The sequence below is a fragment of the Sabethes cyaneus genome, chromosome 3 (genome assembly GCF_943734655.1).
Source record: "Sabethes cyaneus chromosome 3, idSabCyanKW18_F2, whole genome shotgun sequence".
NCBI classification, from domain to species: domain Eukaryota; kingdom Metazoa; phylum Arthropoda; class Insecta; order Diptera; family Culicidae; genus Sabethes; species Sabethes cyaneus.
In genome coordinates, this window is record NC_071355.1 from 42,717,026 (window position 1) to 42,741,060 (window position 24,035).

General features: G+C 40.4%; 1 protein-coding gene across 1 annotated transcript; it reads right to left on the reverse strand.

Moving 5' to 3' along the window:
- Positions 1 to 78: 78 nt before the first annotated feature.
- On the reverse strand, positions 79 to 23,127 carry LOC128739201 (cryptochrome-1-like). Its single transcript, XM_053834635.1, has 6 exons — positions 22,846 to 23,127; positions 21,859 to 22,645; positions 12,008 to 12,290; positions 11,056 to 11,307; positions 10,099 to 10,996; positions 79 to 1,529 (listed from the first exon to the last, which is right to left on the reverse strand). Coding segments are annotated over exons 2-6 (2,673 nt in total). The 5' UTR covers positions 21,860 to 22,645; positions 22,846 to 23,127; the 3' UTR covers positions 79 to 290.
- Positions 23,128 to 24,035: the final 908 nt, after the last annotated feature.

The window sequence follows — 24,035 nt, forward strand, 5'->3', positions numbered from 1 at the left end:
GCTTTTTCAATTAGCACCATTCGTACCACACGGGGGCGTTCGGAAGTTTTTTCTTCACAACTGAAAGCAAAATTTATAACGAATCATCTAAAAACTGCTATATTTCTCACCATCGGGATTCAATTATACGGTAAAGTTTTTCTTCAACAATCTCCAGCATCCAAGGGCGATTATTGATGAACAACTAGATTGTAGCGATAATAAAAGCACTTACATTCACCACAAAGGTGTCCTTCCCACCGTTCGCACCGGTCAGCTAGTAGTAACATAACAGTGCACACCGAAGCAACTCAATCGGCGGACGCTAGTTTTTCCTCATTAATTGGCGGCGACTGCTGCATAGGTTGTTGTTCCGCATGCTGCTGTTGCTGTTGTTGATGCTGCTGCTGCTGCCGGCGGTGATTGTCTGCCATCGTACTGCGCTGCTGGTGATGGTGATTGGAGTGATGGAAGCGTTGCATCGGAACGTACGGCATTGATGAACCGAAGTGGTTATCACCAAACGGTTGCATTTTGGGGGGCGCAAGGATTGGCTCATCTGCCGGTAGCTGTTTCTGATAGAGGCTAGAATCGGGAGAGGTTTTGATCAGTTGTACCGACTGCTCGTTTTCCTGATCCTGCTGGTTCTGCTGCTGCTGCTGCTGCTGTTGTTGCTGCTGCTGTTGTAGGAAATGATGATCTACTGCACTGTCATCCCGGTCGCGATTATAGAAATTTGCATTGCGCATACCGTAGCCGGAATCGAAATTATCCGTATATTCCACTTTAAACTGGTTGTTGTATAAATTTTGCTGATTGCGCTCGTACTCGAAGCTGTTGTTCGATTCGAGCTTGGTGCTGGTGCCTAACGGGATCATGCTTGTGTTTAGCTGATCTTGTAGCGAGTTGAAATGCGCATTCATCAGCTCGTCGTTGCTAACTCCCATAATAGAGTTTTCCGGTTTGATAGTAACATATGCGGAACCTCGCTGAGTAGACAGGAGACTATCGTACTGATCGGGGCGAGTTTGCTGACCCACAGAGTTCTCGTGTTGCTGCTGCTGTTGTTGTTGTTGCTCTTGTTGCTTTTGCTGGGAATGTGGTGTTGATTGCTGTCGCAGCTGCGGTTCTCCTCTAAGCGAAGCTCTGCTCTGGTGGTAGGTGATGATTTTGGCATTGGGTTCACTTTGTGCTGAAGGATTGCTGCGGCACATGTAGTTTCCTGAGCTGTTCACATTTTTCATGATCGTCGTCGGACTAGGGCTTTCGTTCAAGCTACTAACGTTCATGTGTTGCATCTTGGCAGCGGTCATTACACCGGCTATTGCTGATCCACCCTTTTCGGGGCACTCGTTGTCGTAGCCACTGCTCGGAATACGATATTTGGCCAGCTGCTGATAGACCTGCTTGATGCGTTCCATGTTCGCGCGGCTGGCGATCGCGTGATTAACCATCGGCAGCGGGTAGTCCTTGCCGATTATGCACTTTGCTGCCCGCTGTACGCTTTCCGGTGCGTTCCAAGGCTCATGAATGTAGCGTGTGGGAAAGTTCTGCAATATAAATAGAAAACACGGAAATAATTTATACAACTTGTATGTCATGTTCTTTTCGTAGGATTAGCATTAAGTTAAATTTATTGGTTCACCTCTGGGCAACTATTTGTATAAATATTATAAGAGGAAAAATTATTACTTCAGTCTCGTGCGCATCGTGAGCATTTGTAGAGACGTACCAAACACTTTTACGAAACGATCCGAAATGATCATTCCCAATTTGGCTGGAAATTTACATATTTTATTATTTAAATGTGTTATTTCGCACCGCAAGTCGGTTATTTTGAATCAATTATTACTTTTTTGAAACGGTGTATGAACTGAAATTTAAATAAATATACAATACCATCCATATTCACCCGAGAATGCTTGATTGCATTAACAAAGCTTAAAAATAACAGTTTGGCTGCGTTCAAAAAATGTGTAAAATAAATGTTAAAGCACTGCCAGTCGCAATCTGACCTTTAGTGGTCCTATTAAAAAATAAAATATATTTCAAAATACAAAAGGCATGTTGATTGAATCTTTTTTTTTTTCTTTACTATCTTTGTTTAGAATTATTTATGGACAGAACTAAATTCAAATTGCAGTCAAAACAATTCACATGGAGCACAAACAAGAGCAGAAGAGGGGAGAGTAATTGATTTTCAGACTTTTACACAATCACCAAAGAGTGTTTTTGTTATTATTTTTGTTTTAGATTTTTTTTGAGGTTTAAACATACAAAACTTTAAACTGAGGTTTAAACAAAACTAAACTTCTTATAAGATGGTTTGACTACATTAGACGGAGGAAGAGGCACAATTTGTATCTAAAAATAACTCAACCCGCCACTGTTGGTTGAGTATGAAATACGTCGCATGCTTAATTGAGGGTTGTGGAGTCTCCTTTTTATCCAGTCCGTTGTGGTTCAAATGTTCACCAATATTTGCATTCATATTCCCTGGGAGGACAAACTGAGTTCGAATCCGGTTATAATTGGCTCCGATTATAGCTTGGTTCGATCCGCGGATCATCCGGCTTGGGTAAAGAGGAACGGCACACATACTTGCTAAGCGGCGTTGCTTCAATGACCCGTTCTTACCTAATTTTCCGCTTTTCCCTTGACGTCTTGCCTTCCCTGAGGTACTATAAACACCTTTGTTCCATTACTTACTTCTATTGTCCCAACCGTCGATTGTAAAAACTATCATTATAAAAAATTAATCAAATACCTGAACTCATTAAAAAGACAAAAACATGAGGTAGGTCTATCAATTTGCATTTTGAAATCCGTAATTTTAAATTTACCTTCATATCCGATTTCTATCAATTTCAAGTCTAAGATCAATTTCAAGTCTAATTTTACGTCTATTTTAAGTTCATTTTTGAGTTCAAATTCAAAACCAGCTTCATGTCCAATTTCTAGTTCGAATTGAAGTAGAATTTTAATCTCAGTTAATCTAAATTCACACATAATATCCAATTCAACTTTAGTCTACTTTTAGATTTAATTTAATGTCCGATTTCAAATCAAATGGCAAGTTTAGTTTGCTTTCAATTTCAAGTAAAATTTTAAGTCTGCTTTCAAGCCCAATTCAAGTCCAATTTCAAATCCATTTTCCAAATTCCAAATGGACCAAATTCAAGTTTAATCGCCGTCATCGTCAGCAGCATAGTGCCCGGTTCGCTCGTCCACTCGTCCAGTCCAGTTTCTTTGCCGTCTCAGCTGTCGCAAATCACTTTCGATCACTAGTCAATCCATCTAGCACATTGAGCCCCTGTGTTCCTGGTGCGCCGTCCGGTGGGGTTGTTGAACAGAACTGTTTTCGTCGCACTGCCCTCCTGTATCCTTACGACGTGTTCGATCTACCGTATCCTACCGACTTTCGTCAGAAATACGATGGGAAACGCTCCAAGAAGTGCCTGTAGCTTGTGATTAATACGCCTTCGCCACTCTTCGCTTTCAGTTTGTTACTCCACCAAATATCGTCCGCAGTATCTTTCGCTCGAACACGGCAAGGGCACATATGTCCTACGTGAGCAACGTCACAGCTTCAAGTCCATAAGGAACTATCGGTCTAATGAGGGTTTTGTACATTGTCAGCTTCATACGGCGGCGTATGCTTTTTGATCTTAGCGTTTTGAGAAGGGCAAACTAGGACTGATTTCCCGCTTGAATGCACAGCTGAATCTCCTTACTAGTGCTGTTTTTCACGGTCACCAGCGACCTGAATACACGAAATTATCTACCACTCCTAGTTCGTCGCCGTCAACGGTACACCGTCCGAGGCGCGCGTTTGTTTCCTTTGAGCCTCTTCCTTTCATGTGTTTGGTTTTCGACCCATTTATTTGTAGCCCAATCCTCCTAGACTCTTGGCTACCCTTGGTGAAAATCGTGCCTCGCATTTCAATGCTCGCTTGTCGGATCACCCCCTCCAGGGCGATGTTCAACAGCTTGCAGGATAAGCCGTCACCTTGTCTCATCTCAAAACTTGCCGCGTCTGAAAGAGACTCGAGAGTATGCTCGAAATGCGTAAAAAACACATCACTCGATCCAATGTCTAATCAGTCGCGTCAGTTTGTCCGGAAAACCGTGTTCGATCGACTGTATCGTATGCTGCTTTGAAATCAATAAACATTTGATGCGTGGGCATGCTGAGGGTGTCGACTCAAATCCAAAAATAAAATTCCCTGACTTTCCCTGATTTTCCCTGATGCTTCAAATATTTTTCCCTGACCCTCAAAACTCGAATATCAAGCTTATTTGGGCGATTTCTGGCTTAAGTTTTTAACCCTTTAGCATGGCTTATGTGAGCTGCTGAAAACTAAAGCTAGATTTCTTCATGTTTTTAAGAACACATATCCAAGATTCTGAACCTATTTCTTACCAGCGTTTCGAAAACGCCCTCTTCTATCGAGTCTAGGGACAGTTATTTGTGGCGAACCAACCAACGGTTGAAAGCTCCATCAAATAGTAAATAAATAAATAAATAAATAGGGACAGTTATGTTTGAGGTATCAACTTGAATCCAAAGAAACAAAGATTGAGAAATAATCTAATCAACCTGTTTTTGCACAAAGCTTAGATGTTACATACAAAAAAATTACAGCCGTGTAAACATAACAAATCTTGCTAATTTTCAGTCTTTGCCGCTGGAAGGTGGACACTAGGGATGCTATACCGGTTTTACCGAAACCGGTTTTACCGGTATTACCGGGCTATTTTCCAATACCGAATTACCGGTTTTTCCAAGACCAAAAACCGGTATTTTCGGTATTTTTTTGCATGATCAAATAACAACTCAAGAAGCCTGAATCGCTGGTAAAACTTGTAAAGCACGGGGAAACTTAAATTCATGATTGAAGGTTCTACAAATAATAACTCAATTATGTAGTTCTTCCAAAGGGAAAACCCTGAAATACCTCACCGCTGTCAGCGTGAGCCGGAGTGCCTCATGCTTTTTAAGCAGTCGTCTCCATTCAACTCGTTCCACTCCATGGGCTACTCGTCGCCAATTTCTCAGTCGTCTCAGAAGTCGCAAATCATTATCGACCTGATCGTGCCATCTTGCATGTTGAGCTCCTCTGTTATTGGTGTCGATGGGGTCGTTGAAGAGAACTGTTTTCGTTGCTGAGAAACAAGGATACGCTTTACTTAAGCGATGAGAAATTCATGAATAAATAAGAAATTGTTGTTGAATAAGAACCAGCCTCGGCTGCTGTCGAATTGCTATACCGGAAAAATTGCAAACTCTACGAACTACGAACTCTAAAACTACTCAAGGAACACCTTTCAACTATCGCATAACTGCTGTTCGAGTTACTGTATTGGTAGAATTTCAGAGAGAGTTCGTATATTTATTCGTTTTATAATTAGCCGCACTATTTGCAATGACTTCGTAATATTCTTCAAGACATCAAGGATGTTTTAATAATAAAATTCTGCAATGTTTTATTATTTTAGTCAATGGAATAAACTCAGAAACCGAGCAGCAGAGTGGACCTTCAGTTATAATTTATCATAAATGTCAGTATCTAAGCAGCTTATTAAAAGCTCGTGAACAAGAGTTTTCCTACGCTACATTTCTAATTTATCACTAGGAATTGTTCTTTTTTTCTCTGTGCACACCGAATGAAGATTCTCTGCCTCCGGAAGTTTTTCATTGAAATTTGTTCTCGTTTAAAAGATGATACGGTAAATTCTTTTCGCATTGTTAAATATTATTTTTTAATGAACTAGTCAATTTACTATACGACAGAAATTAAGTATCATTGATTATGGAAGGATCTTCTTTAAATCATTTGATTTTTAAATATAGTTTTCAAGAGTTAACTTTTACCGGTTTTTTACCGGTTTTACCGGTATTGCATTTATCAATACCGAAAAACCGGTTTTCAAAATAACTCCCGGTATTGGCATCTCTAGTGGACACATGTCTGCGAGTTTTCAGTTAAACTAAAAACAAAACTTTCCTGGAAGTTCCAGCTTGTTATCTTTGCTGCAAAAAGCATGGGGTTAAGGAGATGATTTCCCAAAGATTTTTGGTACAAAAATGTGCGTTTTGCTGGCTTCGAGGTACGGCAAAGCTTTAGCTAGATATATTATTAGAAAATATCCAAATGGCAAATATTTCAACCCTCAATGTCAATGGTGGACAGTTAAGACTAAAGCTATGTGTCATTATTTCGGATTGCAACTATCGAGGCTTGAAAGCAACATTGACTCGAAGGTAGTTCGGTGGCCAGCCGTTCGGTCCGATGACCGTATATGGGTGTTGAGAATTAAGGCAAATTCTTCAACTACAGTCACCAACGTATAGTCACCAACAAATCATAAATTCGATGGTACTAGGGACGAATTGAACCGCCCAGTTAGCTTCGAGGTACGATGCTGATCTAACAAGCCAGTTGTGTTCGAATCTCTCGGCTAGTCGGTTTTTGTTAGACAGAATCAGTAGGATCGTTGCACTGACCCCGTAATTTTCATGTACTCTAACAGCCGGCTGCGAAGTCTGTCGATAAAGAAGGATAATGTCTAGTGACGGTTAATGCTCAAGACTTTGCTTTGCTTTGCTAGGGACGAATTCTATGACAGGTTCGAAAGGATTTATGGGGTGCGCACGACTTGAAAATTCAAGACTCTAGCTCCCAGATCGATCGTGTTTAACGGTCAAAACTTTTTGGAAGTCACAATATACATCTTTTCTTAGCGACTTTGACCACTATCTCGTCGTAAGATCCGCGCAAGGTTATCGAAATCGGCGAAGGCTCGCACTGAGAGGATGTTGCATTTCAACATCTAGCGGTTTACGGCATATGACGTTGCAGTGGAGAACACCCTACCCCCTATTATAATGACAGTTCAGAGCATGTTTCCCGTAACTGCTATCAGTGTTGTGAGCGGCGCTGCAATCGCATTTTCGGGCCGTCCATAATAAGTGATGCAATATTTCTATAGGAAAACGTTCACTTTCGTAGCATCAATTATGGAAGCAAAAGCTCATCTTGCGTTACATTTGAAATGCGCGTATTACAAAATTGCACATCTATCTTGCTGATTGTAAATCGATAGCTTTTATTCTGTGTTGTATTTGTTTATAATTATGTAATTAAGATGAAAGTCGTAAGCAAATAAGATTTACTTAACCCGTCACACGGCAAATATACAAACGTAAACAAACCGAGTGGAATTTTTTTGCCAGCATATGTAGAAAAACAATCTTTTACTTGTTTTGATTTTCGTTTACACAAATGCCTTTTTGTAGGTTCATGCTTCAAACGTTCTGTATCTGTTTACGCAGATTTCAACGAAAAAAGTACAATAAAAAGGTAGATCAACTTTGTTGCAATAAGCATTTACGACGATGATTTTGGTATTGTCGGTCCATGCCGACATTTTTTCACGGTCATCAGTGAAACAATAGTTTCTAAATAGTATACTGAGAGACAAAATTTGCACGCGTATTGCATGTAAATTCATGCAATGTTATCATTTCGAGTTATTCACCACACTTAAAGGTTAGTAGTGGAACCAGGAACCAGCATTTCGAGGTACGTTTTTTATATATGGGAGCTGTCAGTTTGTAGTTGTCAGTACCCCGTTGAGTACACCAGAAAGCTTGATCAACGAATCGCAGAACAGCAGGACGAAAGGGAATAAGACGTAAGTAGGCTGTGGAGGATCCGCCATGGCAACAACTACGAGGGAAGTGATAGGCACGACGTGACCCTTATTCTGCGAGTCACGTAACTCAATACGACAATTGTCACTCGCCGTGACTCGCCACGGCGAGTCGAATTGCGTGCTGTCACCTAGGTGACAACCGTGTCACCTAGGTAACAACCCCGTGTCACCTAAGTGACAAACCGTGTCACCTAGGCGACAATTGTCACCTCATTCGCGATGACTCCAAATTAGTTACGTCACTCGCCTCGCAGAATAAGGGTGTGTGTAACAGCTTGTTTGATGTCGAATGCCAGAAAATGACAGATGAAAAGAACCAGGCCAAGAGTCGCATGCTCACTGCGGATCACGTCAGAACAGAGAAACATGTAAGCTTTCTGCGTATTACGTAACCAGCTGAACCAGTCCCGAAGGTTGCCAACTCGCATAAATTCTACAGAACGTTAATGCTTCCGGTAACCCTTAACGGACATGAATCATGGACACTGAAGGAAGATGATCAATGCTTGGGGCTTCTGAGTGTAAAATTCTGCAATTGGTGAAAACGCTGTAGATCGCGTGTAAATAACAGTATGTATCCCGCTTTGTGCTCTTGATGTCTGCACCGTGAAGTGCGTGAGGCCTGCCATTGCCGCCCAAGTAGCACACGTTGTCACAATTGAGTCGCAGCGGCTGATATGCGACAAATTTAAATGTAAAACTTCGGTTACAGTAACCTAAAATATAACAGTTGTGTAACCGAAATAGCGCAACTTATGTAACTAAATATGGTTACATTAATATAATATAATAATAACCAATATGTAACATGTATAGTTACAAAATAGTTACTATTGAAGTTACACATAAACTGTAAATTGACTTTCAATTGATGGCAAATTAGTTATCTTGAAACTTTTATTGCATAGCGAAAACAATGCAGCAGGTTTATTATTTCAATCTATGGCTGTCAACGTCAAGCAGTAAATTTAACTGTTGAATATAGAAGAGTGTATAAATTTCGCTTGTTATTTCAACACAAATTTTAATTGACCAAACTCGTGACTTTAGTCATGACCTTGAAATGCGGTCAGGCATATATTAATATTTTTTTTTGAAACGATGATTCTACAATTGATGAAGGGACGGTAAGGGAAAGTAATGAAGAAGGATTTTTTCGGGAATGAAGGGGAAGGGTGGAAAGGAAGGGGGGGGGGGGGGTAATAGGTAGCTATGGTTAACAAGTTGTCGTTGTGACTCCTATCTTTTGTCCAATGCTGGAAGGTGCATGGGTCGAACCAAGCTGTAATCAGAGATTATAACCGGATTTGAACCCATAACACCTGCCAGGGCGTGTCGCTCACTGGTACCCGTGTACCTTTGAACCACAGAGGCGCTGGACCAGCTTGCTATTTGCCAATTAAAGATCTCGTCAACAATCTTAATTCAAGAACAAGACGCTAAAGCAATTTGTACGCCGAATTGAGAAATGTTATGTATCGATACTTCGTACAAACTATTCAGTGATCCTTTTCGTAGATAGGGCATACGAGGCTATCCAAAAATTCCTCCGACATTTGTTCGTCTTGAGAATGTTTCGGTGAATCACTTCGTTCAACCGCACGGTCTTGGTTTTACGAAGTTGCTTCTCAGCAACTTTACTCTTGTTCAGTTTACAGATAGTTTCTTTAATCTTCTTCTATGTTGATGGTTTCATAACTTGACTATCGCTCACAATTTGCATCCTGTTCCTTATGTTCTCTGCGATTCTTTCCGGAAGAGGAAATGCTTCCTCCGTCTCGCTGCAACCACCGTTTTATCAGTAAGCAGGGTGGGAAAATTCCTTCTGCTTCTATTGACTGTTAGCTTATCTTATAACTATCTTTGCTTATCAAAAACCATAAGTTTTTGTTACCTTTGAAATTCCTTAAGTTTTTTGTAGAAAGCAGAATGTAGCTCGAAATCCGTTTTGATTCTTGATTAGACTGCTAAAAGTTTTTCAAAAGATTTAAAAACTACTAAAAAAATTGTTGCAAATCGATCAGGAAATTGAGATTCGCGTTCCCAAAGTTTACTAGAGTTAGTAGTTGTTTTAAAGTCAACTGACTTTCTTAAAAATCTTTATTTTTAAATCGTTGAATTTTAAATTGTTGTAGCATTATTATTACTCGAAAAATGCTATAACAACATACGTTATAAATTCTTAATGAGGTAGAGGATGAGGAGCAACTCAAACATTTGCTAAAACTGGCAATTATGTATTACTGGAGCCAATTTGCAGTAAACGCATTCCGTAGAAAATAATTCCGCTTGATGGGGGAACGCTTTGATTTACATTATTTCGTTGGAAATGGTTCTTATGCATCAATTTCAAATTACATTACATCACATTCAGAATTCATAAAAAAAAATATGGCTTACCTTCAACACCGGCAGATACCGGCGGATGTAGTCCCCATTCGGGTCCGCCTTCCGGCCAAACTTCACCGGACAGTAGCAGTGGAAAAACTGCTGAAAGAACGACGAACACGAAAGCCACATCCACATGCCGGCATTCACCGACCAGTCCGCGTCGAGCAGCAGCTCCTCGAATACTTTCATTCCCTCTTCCCAGGAAATCCACAGGTCGCCACGTGTCAGAAAACAGGCAACCGCGTGCCGTGCCAGGTGATGGATCCAACCCTCCTCGCGCAGTTGCGTCATGATGGCATCGATCCAGGGAAAACCCGTTTGCCCGCTGGCCCATTTTGCCAGTGCTTCTGCATTGCGGTCCCACGGTATTTGCACACAAATCGGATTGCCTGCCATCTTATCGAAATTGGGATTTTTTGTCGCTGCACAGTAGAAAAATTCTCGCCACAGCAGCTGACCGTGCAGCGAGAGAGGCGGACATGCTTTCTTTATCTTTTTGTACAAATCCGTTAGCTGATAGTAGAATAGCCTTGTGCTTAGGCAACCGAACCGCAGATAGGGTGATAGTCCTGTCTGACTAGCGAGCAGCGATTGCGGTGTCATTTTTGGTCGCCCAAATGAAGCTACCCAAGCTTTCCGCTCCAGATGCCGCTCCAATCGAGCAAGGGCTTCGGTTTCGCCTCCAACCCATATGGACGGTTTGAGACCTTCGGTTTCAAAACCCAACTCTTCCAGTGTTGGAACTCCATATTTATCGTCATGATCATCACACTGCGGAGTCGAAGCATCAGCGATGGTATCCACCGTTATAGCCTGCTCCGGTTGGTGTGGTGGGTCCATTGAGGCGAATATAGCCTGAAACTGATGGTAGGTGAGCGGTGCCCGGCCACCATTTTTCTCGATTATCCTAAAAAGCGGTAAACGTCGAATAAACTCGAATGTAATTTTCCAAACAAAAAAAAGTACCTTTCCAATTTGTACAACGTATGGGAGACGGCCGAAATAACTTCGATTCCGAGTTCCTTGCACATTTCCGAGATGTTATGATCGCGAACCTTGCCGAACGGTTCCGGATCCTCCTCGAACGTAAGACACGTTGTTCCCCATTCCTTGAAAAGCTTTGGCAGCGCGTCGGCTGGTTGGCCACGGATCACAAACAGGCGAGAATTCAGCTTTCGCAGGTTGCGGTCCAAGTCTTCCAGACATTGCAGCAGAAACCTTAAATGGAAATTTCATCAACCTACATGAACAGTACAATTGATTTATTTACGTCGTTTATTAAACACCGTCGTTAGGTAACATAATATGTATTCTCACAAAGCTCAAAATTAGTCAATTGTCTCACTCTACTGTCGTACTTTATTGCACATGGGAAAAACACTCGCCTGTGCTCGATAAACAATATTTCTAGTCGTAGGTCCGGGACCGAGCATGACATATCTGGTAGCGAGATAAGAGGGTAATTTTACCGCCCGTCACTGTGTCGTTCAACGTGGAACACATTGGCTGCCACGTGACCGTAACTCGATGGACGCATGCAGTAGACAAACTTCTACTATAGCATGGTGCTAGTATGAACAAACAGATGTACTTATTTACTCAATGGAACCACACAGGAATAGAAATTTGTATTGAAATAGGAACTCCTACTGGATGCGAACGCAGTTGCTGCAACGTGGGAGTAACATACATTGAGCGACTCGGCAATGCAAATGGAATGCAATGATATAGATGCACTTAATGAGCCAGATAAAGCGTAATGCGGATTTTATATACGTAATCCGCTTGTCCGTACAGTAAGGTCGGGAAAAATCAGTCAGATTGTCATGTCATTATTTTGTTGATTGCCACTGTCTGAATCAGTCCTATGCCATCTCTGGGCAATAATAATCTATCATTAAATTCGACCATGATTTACCTCCACTTGTTGATACCGACGTTGGAGCTACCAGCGAACCAGGGGTCTATGACAAACACACACCGAAATGTGGTGGCTTCCTTGAGCCCTTCCCGAAGGGCCGGATTGTCGTGCAGTCGAAGGCCTTTTCGAAACCAATGGACCGTATGCTTCTGTTGGCGTTGCTGTTGCTGTTTATGCTGCTGCTGCTTCATAGCAGCTGACGACGTATTGATTCCACTGTTCGGTACACCATTTCCCGACTTGTGCTGATGGGTCAAATTTTGCTGCTTGGTCATGCCCACTGGGGAAAGAAAAAAAGATGTTTTAAAAGCCATCAAGCATATCGCTAAGGATTAAGTACAAAAAATAAATCTGGGATTGAATAAAAAGAAAACTAATCCAATTTAACTCTACTATGTATATTTATTCTTGACAGACACGTATTTCGCCTACAATTTGCAGGCTTCCTCAGTGTCTCGTTCGAAAACAGGTTTCGTATTCTACTAAGACGCTCAAAAAAAACTTCAGACTGATCTCATGTTTTTAGCGCCAGGGCAAGGTACAAGTACCAGCGAACCACATGCCCTGGCGGGTCTCAGAGATATTTAAACCTGAAATATGACCTTTTTTGAAAGTATGTAAAAAGGAAGTAGCGCCACTGCTAGGGGGATTGATCAATTGGCGTAAAACTTTGAGAAATTGGTTGTGACGTCGGAATGAACACTTATTCCAACTTTGGACGAAATCGCTGATGGTCGGATCCAATTTTTCTGATTTTTTTTTGTGTCCACTTGAGATGGAATGACCCATATACAGTAAATAAAAATCTTCAATGACACTTCCAAAATGATCGTAAAACGCCCGAGTTTAAAAACTAGATCAATCGAAATCAGATTAATTACCTAGTATCCCGTTGGTTATTTTTGGACAAGTTCCGGACACTTCCAGGAACGTCCAGACAAGTAGCCAGTTTCGTCCATGAACAAAAACTTATCGTGCGACACATGGAGAGTGCCGAAAACATGTCGCGAAAATCGTTATCAAATGATGCAAATGTGCAGATCGGGAGGAATGAATTCTTCTATTCTGTCATTGGAAGGCATAGCCTTCATCTTGAGATCCAGTGATAACGATCGGAAGCTCATTAATTACGCCACAGCTAGAGGAATGCCATCTGTAGCATCTACACACCTAGAGGCATCCAAATGAAGACTAGCTTTCAGGTCGATCATTTCTTGATTGACGGTCGACACTTTTCGAATGTCAACGATGTACGGTTTTTCCGGGGACCAAATATTAACTCTGACCACTATCTCGTCGTGTGTGAGATTCGCGCAAGATCACAGTGCGTTGAGCCATAGACAAAAACTTAAAATTTCGTAGTTCGCGTAACCAATCAAAATTTGTAAAATAAATGGAGAATAACAATCAAGGTTAGTAAAGTAATTTCTGCTTACAGATGAAATTTGTTTTGTTCAGGTTCTTAAGAAATCGACACCTTGAAATGGCAGAGATAATAATGATATTTAACAAAAGTAGCAACATTAACTTTGATTAGTTTAAAAAAAACACACCACCGAGTTCCAAGCTACAATATTCACCAATAGATTGTTCAAAGTGTCTTTTACAGAGTGATCCTACAACTCTGCAAGATTTTTCAATATTTGTAGATCAACACCGACCGCTGATGAACTGTCAGGAATGGTTTTCCTTATGTTGAAAAGAAAAGAACGTCATGTGTGTTCCACTATAAAGGCCCTAACAGAATGCTGCGTCAACGCATCCGTCAGCGTCAATTTGACAGTAAACCCATGGGAAAACTGTCAGAATGACGCCGACGGACGCGTTGACGCAGTATTCTGTTTGGGCCTTAAGAGGTTGTCTCTGTCGGCAGGCACAACTGAACATATTTATAAACATTTGTACCAATTTTGTGCTATTTATTGTTCAAAGCTAAACCCCTACTAGCACGATTGTTACCAAGTAATTATGGTAACCGAATTATGACTTTTTTCAGTCATAATCCGGTTGCTTCAACTAAATGGATTTAAAGTTTGCTACTTGGGATATGAAGTGGACCAAATGTCATAGAGCGAGAAAATATTTTTTAAAAGAGCATGAAGCTTGGTTGCAGTTGTCATTTGATTTCCCCAGTTAGATATGAACAATAACAGTAATAACGCTGAAAATTCGTCTCATGGATGGCCTTAAAAGCCTTAAAAGTCGTTCAACAAAAACAAAAACCTAAAATTCGCGACAGATACGTATAAATATAAATAGTACAATTTAATTTGGAAAAAGTTTACTTCTTTTTTTAATTTCAGATTTCGTATTCGACTAAGACGCTCCAAAAACTTCTATCGAAAACAAAAAAACGACAATTTGCAGACTTAGTTTCGAGTAATGCCCCGGAAGAATTAGTATGCTTAAGTCCTGCTCAAAAACTGGTTCTTTTCTCAGACCCAGATTTGTCGGAGGAGAAGTACATTGTTCTTCGAGATGCTGTAAATGCTTTGCATAAAGATTGCTTTCCAACCCTTTGTTCATTGAAGCAAGCCAAGAAAAAAATTCTCCCGTAAAACCTTTTCGTTGCCGAAACTTCGGCCATCTTTGAATATAACTGACCACACAAGAAGCAAGATAGCCATATATAGCATTGTACAAATGGTATTACATGCATTTGACAGTGCATGAGACATTAATCCAAAGTGCTAATATTATCGCAAAACTTGACTTACCCATCGGAGAATTATTAGAGCAAGGTCTGGAAGCCACCCACAAAATCGAAAGAAAATCGCGGTTGAATCACACACCTTCAAGAATCAGCACGAGGATTTAATGAGACCTAATCGGATCCGTTTATAACTTTCAGTAAGCAAACAAAATTTAAAATGACTGAGATACAGAAATTTTAAACTACTTTGAAATAAATGGTACAGAAAACATGAATGATGAGGATATTTCTGGTGGAAATAAAAGTGACACTGATAAAGAGTGATGGAGATGGAAGACAAAAAAAACTTGTATTTTAAATTTCCTAAAATAGTTCTAAATTTATGTATTTGTATATTAAATATGTATTTGTAAATTAATTCTTTCCAAGATGCATTTAAGTGACATTTGCAAGATGCATTTAATGATTTAAATCATTTTTACAAATACGAAGCCATCTTCAACCCATATTATGTATAAATATACAATTTGGGGCTTGGAGCTTTTTGCTATTGTCCAACGACATGAGACATTCAAGCAAATATAGGCTTTGATGATAACAAACAACTTGCTCCAAGAGTTTGAAATATGTCTAGAACTAACAGTTTTGAATTTTGCCCCGCATTCTCATATATTCAACACACTGTAAAAATTGTCCCCAGCTAGCACCAACTCGTATATCAATGTACGAAAACTATCGTAAATATCTCCTAACAAACTCGAAATCGTAACTAAAGTTGGATAAAGTGGGATCAAGTTGATTTTCTGTCGTATATAATGATAATGACTGACATACATACGATTTTCAGCACAAAATCGTAGAGTAGTACGGAGCGACTCGCGCTTAATCGGATATTATCGTATATAAATACTTATATAGTCGTTACGCTCAAAATTATTCGTAATCACGTATATCGCCTCCAAAATAGTACGGATATGCCAATTTTGCGCATGAAATACGATTTATTTAGCATGTATATCTGTACGTAATGCTGATTTTTATCTTTTTTATACATATGAAAATGCTAGCTGGGTCGGAAGCGGCGAAGGCTCGCACAAAAAAAAGCGCTACGTTTCAACATCCCGCGGTTGACGACAGATGGCGTGGCAGCGGAATACGCCAGAAAGGTTAATCAACGAATCGCAGAGCAGTAGGAGCAAAGGGTAGACGATTTAAGTGGGCAATGGAGGAAGCTCCATGGCGCCATTGAAATAATGGCGAGGAAGGTGTTAAACACGACGCGTAGAAGCTGGTTTGATGTCAAATAACAAAGAGTGACAGATGAGAAGAACCAGGCTAGGCCTAGGAGTCGTATACTCACTGCGGCCACACGACAGAACAGGGAAAGGTATAGATAGACTTGAGCTGTGGAAAACAGAATCCACTGTCTAAAAACGCGAGTAGAGGTGCATGTGTTCGCCGGTGCAGAGGAGTGATTCGTCAGCAACGACACACGAAGTTTCTACAAAATGGTGGGCCGCAGGAATTTTGCCGTGACTGCTTACTGACAAAACGGCTTTTGCGGCCAGGTAGAAGGAGCACTTCCAGATGTTGTTGAATGGGAAGGTAAACACTGAGATCATCAGAAACAAGATAAGCATTGAGAGCGATGGCCAAGCTGCGAAGCAGTAAGCTGAAAAACGGTAAGACTGCTGGAAAGGACGGTATTCCGGCTGAACTTCTAAAAGGTGTGAAGCGAGCGGCTATACCAAGCAATCCATCGGAGGCCATAGAACAATTCTAGCTCAACTAGCCAAACGATTTGACTATTTTTGATTGGAATGAAATTTTCCTAACGTGTTGGATACCAAGCAAGAACTCATTTTCCACTAAACTTGATTTTTTTCGTCAAGGGTAACTTTTCAAAAGGGCGTATTTAGATATGAGATTACCATTGGCGTAGCTAGGAACTTTCCCTGGAGGGGGCCTAGAGGGTGCCTTCCAAAAATTTGAATTTTGATTATGATCTTGTTACTCTGGCTGTCGCCGATAGCACAATGTTTTGTAGGGAAATACCAGGCGGGCTTGATGAGGATCCGCGCAATTACCAGATATGTCGTGAGTACAACCTATCCGCGCATCACATCTTTATTGATTTCAAAGCAACATACGATACAGTCGGTTGAGACCAGCTATGGCAGATAATGCACGAAAACGGTTTTCTGAATAAACTGACGCAAGCGAGCAGAGCACATTGGAGAGAGTGTTGTGTTTCGTGTGCATCTCGGCGATACTTTCGAGTTACTTTGAGACGCGGCGAAAGTTGGGACAAGGTGACGGCTTATTTTGCATGCTATTCAACATTGCACTTGAAGGGGTGATCCGACGAAATCGGAATCTAGGACAAGTGTTCTAAACGTAAATGCGGCCAAGACCAAATACTCAAAGGAAACAAACGCGTGCCTCTCGCGGACGGTAACTTTTGATGGCGATGAAGTAGAAGTGGCAGAAGGGTTCGTGTATTTGGTATTGCTGGTGCAAACGAACAACAACACTAGTAAGAAGATCTTGTTGCGCATTCAAGCAGGATTAGGCTTCCTTACTCCTCCGCAAAACGCAAGCCATACGCGATTTTCGAGCGGAGGATACTGCGGACGATATTTGGCAGAGTACAAACTGAAAGCGGAGAGTAACGGAGACGTATGAATCATGAGCTCCAAGCACTGTTTGGAGAGATTGCCATCGTCATCGGCAAAAGTCAATAGGCTACAGTGCAACGAAAATAGTTCTCTTTAACAACTGCACCAGCATCAGGAACAGGAAGGCTTAACGTGATGGCTCGACCAGGTCGAAAGTGATTTGCGACTTCTGTGAGTGGGAAATTTGCGACGAGCTCAACTGCCCATAAATGGAAGACAGTCACATATGCAAAAACGTGCAGCGGCGAAAAACGCATTTGAAACCGCTACAATTTTTTCTTAAGTATTGAGTAAATTTCGGAAACAAATCGTCCAAATCATCATAATGTTTCTTGAATGTACATTATAGAATACTTTTACAAGCAATTTGTTCGCAAGTGACCTACAATTTGTTCCAAAACTTATAAAAACTACCGAAGTTACTGATATGCGTTTATTTGTGCTTGAATAAGCAAGAATAAAAGCATAACAGTCACACTTACAGCATGCCTTGATCCTTGCATTGCTGGTGAGCCGGTGACTGCCGGTGGAGTATTTTCACGACCACGTGTGGTTGTTGTTTTGATAATTCATGTGCACGTTTAATTCAACAGTTTCAAATGTCTGTACTGAACTATTTGAAATTTGACGAGAGTAAGGATAACTCTGAAGATAAACTTCCAGTTTCTAGCATTTTCTGCTTTTATTTGTAATTTGTTATCGTGGGGTCGCATAAGAGGTTTTGTTCAACTCAGAAACTGGTCGCTTTCCTGTGTCAGGAACACTCCCAGAACGTGTCCGAGTGTGACCAATGTGATCCTGGACATATTATATGACGACAAATGAACTATTCTGAGCTAGTTTTGCACTTTCGCGTACTTAGAGATGTCACATGTTGTATTTTAGTTCTATTCAGAAACTGATCCCTGTAGGGGTATCCGGAGCATTTCCAGATATGTGGTTAGATATGGTCAATGACGTCTTGAACACTTTATACAACTACCAATGGTCTAGTTTTGCAAATTCGAGTACTTAGAGGTGTCGTATAATGGAATTATTGTGATTCAAGGTGATTCAAGTTCCATATATTCCGGAACTTGTTCCGACTATAGCTTCGGAACCGTGTATCCGCTCCAAATTTTCTTCAATAGTGTTCTTGTAGGCCATAAAATCTTTCGTTTGGTAGTTGTTGCAGTCAAATCGGTTCAGGAATTTCCAAAAATCAAATGCTTATTCATATATATTCACTACTGTGACTATTATGCGTTTATTTGTAATATGGGACTGACATAGTTTAATATTTTTTCCAACATTTCGGGAACAAACATAGCTTTTTTGTTTGAAATATTGAAAGAATAGGTAATTTAAAGATGATTCCCAGGCTTATTTCAAAAATGGTGAAAAGTCATATGGGACTGTTATGCGTTTATGGGCAGTCAAGATGTAGTTGAATGGAGACGAACGCTTGAAACAGCATGAACCGGGGTGGCTACTGACGACGACGACAACTACGCTTTTGCGATGCCTGCTGAACAAGAAAATATCTACACAGCGGGAACATATACACTGAGTTTTTTCCCGGTTTCCAATTCCAATGAGGAAAATTTCTGGAGGGGGCCTGCAGAATTCTGGAGGGGGCCTGGTACCCCAGGCACCCCCTCTAGCTACGCCAATGGAGATTACTTTTTTTTTCAAAACATATCTTGAAAACTACTTATTTGATCTGAATGGCGGCAAAGCGAAAGTTGCAGGAAATTGTATTTTTAGAAAAAAATTACACTGAAGGAAAAAACTTTTCAAAACCATGATAAAAGTTATAAACTGTCAACTATCTCAAAACCATCCCCTCCGATTTGCAAAAAATTTTTAAAGATAGTTAAAATTATGCCCCAAAATCTGGTGAAGACCTATCGTTGGACCTGATTTCGGTTTTTTTTTTAAATCTTTGAAATTTGACAAGTTTTTCAAAAATATCCAAATTCTGTAGTATTTGGTAAAATATTATGTCATATGAACTTTTTTCTTAGGTCCAGCCGTTCTCAAGTTATTGCAAATTTCTAAATCTAAAAAGAAAAACCCCTGATAAAATTCATACAATGTCACTTATCTCAAAACCTTTCCCTCCGATTTGCCTAATTTTTTTTAAAGATAGCTTAAATTATGCCCTTATGTCTATGTTATGTGAAGAGCTATCGATAGACACTCTTGTGGATTTTTTTTTTTGAAAAGTTACTCTTGACGAAAAAAATAAAGTTTAGTGTAAAATGAGTTCTTGCGTGGTACCCAATACATCAGCAAAATTTCATTCCAATCCAAAATAGTCAAGACAAAAATGGCCTTTTTTCAGCGTTTTGAGCCGGAATTGCTCCATATGTATAAAACAGTTTACTTCCTCCTTGAGGTTTACTCGGGAAAAGCAATGCAAACTGTTTCATTCATATGGGCTATTGTCAAGATCTGGGAGCAATAACGAATGCCGGAGAAGTGGCTGGATAGCCTCATTTGTCCAATTTTCAAAAAGGACATTGACTCTGGAAAAACCAACTCAATTCTGCTAATAAGGTGCTTCCCCGTGTCCTGCTCTGTAGACTGAGACCGTTAGCACAGTCCTTCGCGTTCGAGTACCAAGCTAGTTCTCGTGAGGATCGGTCCACGGCGGATCAGATGTTTACTAGACATTTTCCGGGAGTACAACTTGCGGTTTCAACAACTGTTTGTTTGAGGCGACGTTCGATTCAGTCAAATGAAACGAGCTGTTGCTGATAATCCTAGAACATGGTTTTCCGAAGGAACTTATTACGCTTATTCGTGCGACGCTAGATGGGTCAAAATTATGCGTTAGAATAGCATGTGAGATCTCAGCCGCTTTCGTGACGTTGTGTCAGCTGGAGCAAGGAGGTGCACGCTTACCTGCTATTTAACATTACCTTTTAAGTTGCAATATGAAGAGCAAACGTGGAAAGGAATTGGACTTTCATCACGAAATCTCACATGCTTCATGGATTAGAGGATGACTTCCATGACATCGAAATAAACCATACGGTAGTGGAAGAGTTCATATACCTTGGTACGCTCGTCACATATGACAACGGTGTAAACCGCAAAGTAAAACGACGAATTGCAGCCGCGAATCGGACTTTCTGCGGATTACATAGCCAGCTGAAGTCCCGTAGTTTGCAAATTCGCTTGAAACTGGCGCTATACAGCGCTATACGTACATGAATTATGGACGCAAGAGCGCTTAGAAATTCTGCGATCAATACTTGGTGGCAAAATGGAAAATGGAGTGTGGCACAGGCACATGAACCACGGGCTGTATCAAGTATACAAATATGCTGATACAGTGAAGATAGTACAATGTGGCAGGCTGCGTTGGGCTGGGCACGTGGCCAGAATGCCCGACGAAAAAGTAGCCAAAACCATTTTCAGCAGAGAACCAGGAAGAGGCTTTAAACTTCGGGGCAGACCCGTACCCGAGGGATGTGCGCTGTCGTGGACGACGCACGATTAGCTGGTGTTCGAGGAGATTGGAGAACGGCAGCCCAATACTGAAAAACCATAATTCGTTGGATCGATCATGGACTATCGCCAAGAAAGTAAAGTAAGTAAAGATTTTGTCTATTTCTGTTCTGCCGGATCCGTATTTCCATCAAAACTGAACAAATACATAGATCGGCGGAAATTTATGTAGAACTAGCATCGCGGATTATACGTACACTGGCTCTAGTAACGAATTTTGCAAGTACTAAATCATCAAGCAGTAGTAAGGAAGTCTGTAAAAGTCGAAAAGTGGTCAGCAGAAAGAACCGCCAACTTCTTCGTTAACGAAAAGATGCAAAGGGGTTTCTAATATCTAAACAAACTGGAACTGGATGTGAAGGGGAAAGAGCGGAAAATTAGATAAGCGATGTTCATTAAAGGAACGCTTATTAAGTATGTATGCCGTTCCTCTTTACCCAAGCTGGGGGATCCGCTGATTGCACCAAGTTATAATGGAAACCAATTGAAACCGGATTCGAAACCAACTTCTCCTTCCAGGCCCTGTGGAATCACAGCGGATTGGATAAATAGGAAATTCCACAACCCTCTTATTAACGGTGCGACGTATTTCAAACTCCATAAAGGTCAAGACAAAAACACAAGGTTGGTCTAAAAATATCTATTTTAAACAATTCGAAAAGGAGCTGGGTTCATAAAGAAGCTCGAATTTTGATTTAAGCGATATTATTGAAAATGGCAAAATTTCCTATGGAATTTTCTGAAAAAAATCGGAGATTTTCAATTGTTTTACGTACTATTTTCATTAATAAGTCCATTAACTATGCCCGTGAACAACATTTCATGGACCTTTCGGCCCAATTTCGACAATAATTTTGAAAACACCCTAACGCTAAATATTTTGTTTTGTGCTTTGTATGCTTTTCGATTTGCCAGACTACATATCTGGTTGGTGCCTATAAAACAGTAAATATAAAAATATCACGTTGCTTTAAAGTAAAACAAAAATGTATTAGATCATTTTTAAGGTGATAACTTACTTGTGCTTAGTTTTACAGTCAGTTATGTTGATGATAATTCTTTAAACATCAATTTACGTTAGTTTTCCTTTAACTCGATTAGTTCCGGTATACCACATGTTACTGCTTGTAAATTTGATACAACGTTTGTCACAAATTCGCATTTTCTTCTTAAGTCGCACTTAGTAATCCATACTTTTTTGTTGAAATGTTATACAACAGAATCTTTTGTCCAACACTTTACATTAGTTATTCGTACCACACTCAGTTAGATTTTTTCGAAGTAACACGTCCTATCTCCGCCGCAATCTGTTTTCACTATTGAAATAACGCCAGTTGCATAACCGTCACCATTATTGTTACCATCGGTTGTGTGGCGACTTATTTATTCACTAACTGGCAGCAAGCAGTAAAATACACACGCTAGAACGTTTTGCTGCACCGATACATTAATGTTTTGCAAATCAAACAAGACACCAACTACCCTTGTACAGCTTACGCTAGCAAATTGCACTTTTTCCGCTAGAAATGCACTTTTGACGGTCAGAGTTCTTCTTCATTGTGAACACTCAGAACACCATTATTTACGCCGATGTAGTCTATGTACTAGGTATTCTCACTCACTCACTCACTCACTCACTCCGTTACTGGTTCAAGTGCAGCTATATGTGCCCACAGTTGTCCAGTGCCACACCGACGGATGACGTTGAATTGAAGTGAGTTCCCCGGATCGCGAATCTACAGGGATGATCGTCACCATTCGACGCTAGCAGAACGCCTGCCGTTCAATGTGTTGTACTGAAGGTCTCTGCCCATGTTGATACGTTTGCATTTCCGAGAATAGAAAAAAATGGTACAAGAAAAAAAATTCATTAGATTACGAACGTACTGAAACATTTCTTATTTGCATTTTCTTGAATGATTTTTTTATTTGGATGATCATCACTTAATAACGTTATAATTAAAAATTTAGTTGTAAATTTGATGTTTAACAAATCGTGTCACTACCTTAACCGAAAATGATAAATCTATCGAACTAGCAGTAACTTGCGTATACAACCTCGAAAGTAAGGTTTATGTAACATATATTCTAATTTAAAACAGCATCAAACAAACATTTTATGCTGCCGACAAACGCACCCAGTGCCACCGAGTTATGAACGACGAATAACGAAAACGAACGCAGGGAAGCCCTTGCGAGACTCGATCGGTTCATGCTCCACTCAGCTAAACCCTGGCAGGCAGGTCACGCTACTGCCTGCCACCCCCATACGTAGTAGATTAGTGCACTCGATACGGCTTCCCGATGGGTCGCAATCGAGAACTCGTGGCACAACATGCTCCGGCCGGTATGCACATCGTCTGTCGCGTGTGTAGTCCCTACTTGTACAACAGTGTAACTCTGCTCAACGACAGCAAGCACAGTGGGTACGGTTTGATTCGAAATTGATATAAATTTGAAAATCTCTACAAAAGTTATACGTAATGAATTATTGCCGGAGGCAATATTTGAAGTACTATTATGCTCACTAGAAAATTAGCACATATTAAGTGTCAATGCTTTTTTTTTTGTCGCAAAAAATCCTCGAACCAATGCGACTGTTCACTAACAAGCACTGTGATTGCAGGTTATCAATCATCCATTTGAATGTGTAGATGTGAATAAACAAAATGTACTTTGTTATGCAATTGTTCAGTGGAAGAGCTAACAGTAACGTACAGTCATCCCATGTAAGAGAATGTTTCATGTCCTGACGTAATTGAAATTAAACGAACAGCTTGTATCTGATTTGACCAGATTATTGAAGAATTTCTTTGTAAAAAACAATACCGCCATGAGCAAGTAGAAAGGCAAAAACACAGAAGGCAAAGATCTGAAGATGATAAAAAGTGTTCTCCCATGTTTAATGCCCTAGTCTTATTTTGGGCTTTTCATCGAACGAAAAAATCAGTAAAGTTGTGTTTCAAATATGACCGTCTGGTTGTCATAGAAAACTTTTTTCATTACTTTGACCCATATATAGCCAATACAGCTTTAAAGGAAAAAATACAAATACCATGAAAATAGTTCTATCATCTTCCCAAACAATCGAAACTATTTTCTTTCGGTAATGCTTGTCATAGGATTTACTTTGTACCGTATTTTAGTAGGTGAGCTATTATATCCTGCCAATAATTAACACTCTTGCCAGTGCCAA

Coding starts and splice junctions, on each gene's coding strand:
- LOC128739201 (XM_053834635.1), bottom strand. Junction 11,308..12,007: donor GTCGGTATCAACAAGTGGAG/GTAAATCATGGT, acceptor TTTCCATTTAAG/GTTTCTGCTGCAATGTCTGG. Junction 10,997..11,055: donor ACGTTGTACAAATTGGAAAG/GTACTTTTTTTT, acceptor ACCGCTTTTTAG/GATAATCGAGAAAAATGGTG.